Source organism: Nylanderia fulva, unplaced genomic scaffold (assembly GCF_048542155.1).
Source record: "Nylanderia fulva isolate GAGA-0341 unplaced genomic scaffold, ASM4854215v1 Scaffold61, whole genome shotgun sequence".
Classification (NCBI taxonomy): Eukaryota; Metazoa; Arthropoda; class Insecta; order Hymenoptera; family Formicidae; genus Nylanderia; species Nylanderia fulva.
Window position 1 is genome coordinate 434,869 of NW_028190710.1, and position 6,296 is coordinate 441,164.

The window sequence follows — 6,296 nt, forward strand, 5'->3', positions numbered from 1 at the left end:
TATATTTACTGGCGCTTTACGAAATATTCTTGTTTTCTTATTATATTAGATTAGTTATATCTTTACTAATTGTAATATATATAATATGTTTGAATAATAAATCTTAAAATAAAACATTTTTATACACCTTATAATTAATTGTATAAAGCATAACTTCTTGAAAGCATAATCATTCCTTCATAAAGTTTGTCAGTTTCAAAATTATTCTCCATTGGATCAAATATTAAAATGTTACGCCTTTGACGATTTAATTTTTGTAAACTTTGCAGATTCTAGAAAAAATAATTAGTAATTTAAGTATGATCGATTAACTATATATTTATCAAGAATCTATATATATATATATATATATATATATATATATATTTATATTTCTTATAATATATTATAAGTCAAGATTTTGTAAGTTACATCAACAATAAACTAAAAAAGACTTTTAAAAAAAATTTCTTAGAAATTTATACATATATAATTATATTAATTTTAATATACAGAATGTCTCATTTTAACTTTTGGATTGAAATTTCTTAAAAATCAAGGCTTTCATCAAAAAATGTTTTATACAAAAATTGTAGGACGCCGAGGAAGACATTTTGTTGTAAACATAGTCTTATTTGGTGAGACATTTTCGATATTTCAAAGGTCATTATTTTGATAAACATATTATTACGTATTACTTTTTTAAGAAAAATATATTCTTGTGAGTAAAAAAAATGTATTTTGCAATGTGTGGAGGGAGGAGGGCAACTGCAGATTTTTTAAAAATAACTATGTTTTTCTGACATTAAAGATTATATTATAACTCCGCCATTTCATTGATTTCTCTCATTATTCTATGCAGAAAGTTATTAAAGTAAGATTATCAAGAACTAAATATTTTACGAGATATTTTATATTTTTTGTCAAAAAGTGTCAGAATGAAGCATAAAGTATTTCTAACCATTTTTCAACTATTCATCTCTAACAATTTTTACGCCAAATGAGGAATAAATTTATGTAAGAAAATTATATAGTAATTCCATTTTAAAAAATGATGATTTCGAAAACGCCTCTACTTAGAATAAGATTATGTTTACAATAAGATGTCACCCTCGAAATTCTACAACTTTTGTACATAACATTTTTTATGAAAACCTTGGTTTTTAAGAAATTTTAACCCAAAAATTAAAATGAAACACCCCGTATATACAAAAAATATATAATATAATTATATATTTAATATATAACATACAAATATTTTTAATACATAATAATATATATTTAATATATATATATATATATATATATTTTTTTTTTATTAATAATATATATATTTATAAACAGATGTGTCTTACCGAAAATACGACGACATTCCCGGCTGTAGCATTATTAGCCATATTGCGACGAATTGCTGTTATTATAAGTGTAAGGAGATAACCGCCAAATGCAAGAAACGAAAGCGCAGTTACTGCCAGCTGAAAGATCTTTGAAATCTTCGAATCCTTGCCTTTTTCATCATAGTGCTCATATCGCCGCATAGGTTTCTTACTACTTCTTTTCAATGGCAACGCCATTGGCATTGTCACCGATAATCTTCTACTAGATATATCTTCGCGTGCATTTTCAATTTCATCAGTATTATCTGCAAATAAAAATAGATTTTAAAGAAATATTTCTGCATAACATTATATACTATTTAAATTTATTTATTTAGAAATAAATTATATAATATTATAATATATTATATAATTATATAATTAAATAAATTATATAATTATACAATATTATCTGAATTTGTTTTTAAATATAAAATTATAATAAGTAATAATATATAATAATATTAAAAAATAATTTTGCTAATATTAAATCGTAAATTATTTAACGAATAATTTTTTACCATATCCCGTGTTTTCAAGAGAAGATTTTATTTGGATCAGTTTCTCCAGTGGCAATTCGCTTAAACTGCGAACCTCATCTAGATATAAAAGTGATCGTTCCCCGGATGCCATTTGTAAAGTGCAAGATGCACAAAATATTAGGAAACTGCAATACATAGCTAAAAATATTTTAAAATATATATGTAGATAAAACAAAAATTATATATATGTATCACATATATGCGTCGTACAGAACTGATACAAGCGAGAGGAAAATTATAAAATAAAATAGATCAAGAAATGAACAACTTAAAAAAAGTGATTTGCCGCATAAAGACCAAAAATGAGTAAAATAACATATTTACAATTTTCCTAAAATTGATGAAAATTGACTTTTTGAAAATTTGAAATTAGAAAAACGCTTTTTTAAACTTAAATAAAAGGTCTAATCTTCTGAATTATTGAATTTACCTCAATAGCCAATTGCACTGAAAAATACAATATTGAAAAAATAATTTTTAGACTACTAATTTATTCTTCTTAATTGAAAAAATAATTTTATAAGTTAAAAATAATTTATGTATTTATTTTGATAAATTTATACATAATTCTCTCTTTTTTCTTTTTTTTTGTTCTCTTTTTCTTCCCCCCCCCCCCTCTCCATCCTCTCTCTCTCCTTCTTTTATCTCTCTCTTGTTTTGTAATTTTTTCTTTAGTAATTCAATTTATTTTATAATTCTTTTTAATTAAATAGAAGGTTAGATTAATAGAATAGATATTGTTAGATTGCTACATTTATCAATAATTACTCGAGACAATATGTATATATATGATACAAAGTCATTAGGGGTCATTTAATTTAGAAAAGGAGAAGTAAATATATAATAAATATTCCAAATTTTTAAATCGTTTTTTTTTTCAGAAATAAAATCTTGCATAAAAAATTTTATTTTACATTTTTAGTTCTTATCATAAAAAAACGATATTATTTTAGATCCTATTACATTTCTCGACTTACCTTGTATTTATTCACACTTTGTTTATTAACTTTTATTTGTTTGATTTCTGTTATATTCTAATGCAACTTGCTAAAAAATAAAAATATTTATTATTATACAGAGTATTCCAAATTTATAGGATCATCTGTTAATGGAAGATTTCTCAGGTTATTTGGAAACAATTAATTTTGTGAGTTGTCAGTAAAATTGTTCAGACCGTTATTTTTTGCAAATTTTCAATTTTTGCCATTATGTATCTTTTATAACTAAGCCTTACATTTAAATTCTATCAAAGTAAACTTAATTTCACTGAAGAATATAGTTTTGTTAATATTTTATTTCTTACAAGGCTTAGTGATTTACTAATTCTGGGATACTCTGTGCATACTTTTTTTTTAAATATCCCAATTTCTAATAATACATTTTAAAATTATTACTGCTTAATATATTTAAACACTCTTTCCAAACAGATTCTATAATTGAGATGATACAAACTTGAACTAGTCCTTCTAGCACTTTCGTCGCCTTAGCCAGTCTTTCTACTGACTTATAACAAGAATGTGACTAAATCATGCTGCGAAACATGTCACGAAGGATGTCGTTTTCTCATGCTTGGGTAGCGAAGCAAGAAGAGCAACAATCGCAAACGACTCAATTTGAGCACCGTTGGAGACGCAGCAGAATAGAAATAAATGCACAATTAACGCAAAACACCCGTTATAGTCTGCTTTCAGCAAGAGATCCTCGATATAGTCTCAGTCAGATAGTTAGAATCAACAAAATGTTCAGCATCTCGTGCCTCCTCTTTTGTGTTATTTGGATAACTATATTTGATAATGTGCAGCTCGCAAAAACCGAAGGTGAGAGATTATTCTTAAAATAAATCTGTAAAAATATATTGTTATTATTATTATCTTTTTTCTAAAAATTAATCTGTGTAACTACAGAATTGTTGCTGTGTAATGTTTTATTATATACAGAAAGGGGCAAAAGTTCCGGAACGGCAAAATATCTTCGAAAATCTTGATTTAATAAAGAAATGTTTCAAACAAAAAACAGTAGGACTTAAAAAAACTATTTGGTGATGTTATCTGTTTGACTTTGAGGTGACCTTGAAAAGCCCGGTCAAAGTCAACATGAAAATTTTAAATGGGACTTCCTACTTTTTATTACATATTCTTGTACCTGATGTCGAGACTTTTTCAAAACACTATAATGAACCATTTTTTCATTGAGTATTGTTTGAGTTGTAAAAGTTTGAGAAAAGGATGTATCTAATTTGCAACATATTTTTTGAAAAACAGCTATGTGTTTTCTTCATACCAATTGAGAATTTAGAATGTGAATTTTCAAATTCATTAGATAGCCTTTAAAAAAAAAATTTTTTTTAATAAAAAATAAATTTAAAAAATTTTTGTTAAGTTTGAAAAACGCGTGTGTATATTTAATTTTAAAAAATTATAAAAACCATTATTGTCTATAAAAGCAATTATGTCTTAATTTCAGATGTTCTGGATAAGATAAAAACAGGATTGCAATACGCAAGTAACTATTTGGAAACGGCTAAAGACATTGCCGATCTAGTATCTAAGAGTTTAGGTCACAAACAAAAGCAGAAGCGGGGTGACGATGAAAATAATGATGCAAAACAGCCATTTGGTCCTTCAAATCTCGTTTCTGCATTCTTTCAGCTTATTGGACTTGATTCGCAAAAAGTTGCAGCAATCGCGGTCAACAGTGTCATATTTCTTACACAGATGGTAAATATTACTATATTTAACTATTCCTAATATTTTTATTATGCAATATTATGTAGTACGAACATTTATCATATTTACTTCATATTCAGCATTTTTTTCTTTTTTTCACAGATAAGTTCGCTCTTTGGATTAAAATCACAAGAACACATTGCCAAAAATATAGATGACGAAGTACTCACTTGGGATCCTTTAAAATTCACTTTAGAAAATAAAAATGAAAAAGTGAGTTGTTGTAAACAAAATTTTAAACTTTAAACCTAATTTTTTATTTTAATTTAAATAATGATTAGAAGAATTGGATTTAGCTTATTCACATTTTTATCGATCTTTAACCAATTTTTCTATCAATCCTAAAATTTGAATAATTTTAAACAAATATTAAATATAAAAATTTTACTCTATAGTATATTCATAATTCATATATAGTTAACATTATATATTGCACATGTCATCAGATAATAAATGCACATTTAAATCTGAAATAAATCTAAAATTAAAATACGTTCAAAAGAATGCAATACAATTATAATTTGTTTTTTAAAATTCTGTTTGATAGATTCAAAATTTGATTGATCAAGCGAGAAATCCGAATCTGCCAAATCAACTGATAGCAAGAATAGCTGCTCCTGATTCTGCTTGTATTAGATTACTGATATGCAAATCATCTCCGGTGATAAGAGCGGCGCAAAATTCCCTTAATAATAAATCGCAGGATCATATGCAACGATTAATCGCGTGGTTACCATCTAAAGAAGAATTTGAAACAAACAGTAACGAATGCGAGGATAATCATATCGATTGTAATTTATTTCCGTCATAATAACAGTTATTGTTGTCTGGAAAAAATAAAATTGTTTTCCACAAAAAATTTTTAAAGATTTCTGCTGTAATCAAAGAAATAATTTCAATCGAATTTTTTGATTTTAGAATAAGAAAGTTTTTTCTTTCTTCTTTCATATACATATTACATATACATATATATGTATAACATATTAAAATGTCCTAAAATTAATACTTAGTATTCTTATTTTATATAAAAAAAACATTCATCGAAAACTATTCATATATAATAATTAAAATGTACAATAAATAATTATAATATTGTATTCTATGTATAAGGTGTCGAATATGTTTTTAATAAAATATTCCATAATCCAATATTAAAGACAATTTTTCCCGAGAAAATGTCAAAGTCAATAATTTCTGAATTATAAACAATGAAAAACGAAGATTTGGTAAATTAAAAAGTTTAAGAAGTTAAATAATTGACAAAATTTTATTTTCAGTTTATTTTAAATAAAGCTTTAATAGAATTTTTATTTTACTTACACAAATATATGCAAAACTAAAAGAAATATAAAAAATGATGACTTTTCGCAACATTTTTATTGAGGAAAAATCATCTTTAAATTGATCTAAGAATTTGTAATTAAAGTAACGTTCAATATATGTACGTATATATGTATATACATATATATATATATATATATGTATATATATATAATATAGAAATAACAAAAAATGGTAAATATATTACATAATATAATTGTTTTATATAGAGATTCTCTATTCATATTGCTTTATCATTTTTTGCGTATTAATATTTATAATTCTCATCGAAAGCTATTCATTAATGAAAAAAAGATATCTTTGATATAATGTATACATAAAAGTAAAGTATA

General features: G+C 24.5%; 2 protein-coding genes across 2 annotated transcripts; one reads left to right on the forward strand and one right to left on the reverse strand.

Moving 5' to 3' along the window:
* Window positions 1–133: 133 nt before the first annotated feature.
* Window positions 134–4,207, reverse strand: LOC114946357 (uncharacterized). The gene is made up of 5 exons (XM_029322809.2): window positions 3,350–4,207; window positions 2,875–2,944; window positions 1,877–2,035; window positions 1,335–1,621; window positions 134–272 (listed from the first exon to the last, which is right to left on the reverse strand). Exons 3-5 carry the CDS (start codon window positions 2,031–2,033, stop codon window positions 135–137), a joined length of 582 nt encoding a protein of 193 aa, XP_029178642.1. The 5' UTR covers window positions 2,034–2,035; window positions 2,875–2,944; window positions 3,350–4,207; the 3' UTR covers window position 134.
* Window positions 3,588–5,443, forward strand: LOC114946354 (uncharacterized). Its single transcript, XM_029322804.2, has 4 exons — window positions 3,588–3,714; window positions 4,361–4,614; window positions 4,726–4,836; window positions 5,171–5,443. The coding sequence occupies exons 1-4, from the start codon at window positions 3,636–3,638 to the stop codon at window positions 5,432–5,434; spliced, it is 708 nt and encodes a 235-aa protein (XP_029178637.1). The 5' UTR covers window positions 3,588–3,635; the 3' UTR covers window positions 5,435–5,443.
* Window positions 5,444–6,296: the final 853 nt, after the last annotated feature.

What these genes read in the sequence shown, in the direction of transcription:
- LOC114946357 (XM_029322809.2), bottom strand. Translation starts at nt 2,033, where the DNA reads ATGTATTGCAGTTTCCTAATATTTTGTGCATCTTGCACTTTACAAATG. An exon ending in TCTTGAAAACACGGGATATG is followed by an intron (nt 1,622 to 1,876) that starts GTAAAAAATTAT and finishes TTTTATTTGCAG; the next exon opens with ATAATACTGATGAAATTGAA. An exon ending in GGAATGTCGTCGTATTTTCG is followed by an intron (nt 273 to 1,334) that starts GTAAGACACATC and finishes TATTTTTTCTAG; the next exon opens with AATCTGCAAAGTTTACAAAA.
- LOC114946354 (XM_029322804.2), top strand. Translation starts at nt 3,636, where the DNA reads ATGTTCAGCATCTCGTGCCTCCTCTTTTGTGTTATTTGGATAACTATA. An exon ending in GCAGCTCGCAAAAACCGAAG is followed by an intron (nt 3,715 to 4,360) that starts GTGAGAGATTAT and finishes TCTTAATTTCAG; the next exon opens with ATGTTCTGGATAAGATAAAA. An exon ending in TAGAAAATAAAAATGAAAAA is followed by an intron (nt 4,837 to 5,170) that starts GTGAGTTGTTGT and finishes TCTGTTTGATAG; the next exon opens with ATTCAAAATTTGATTGATCA.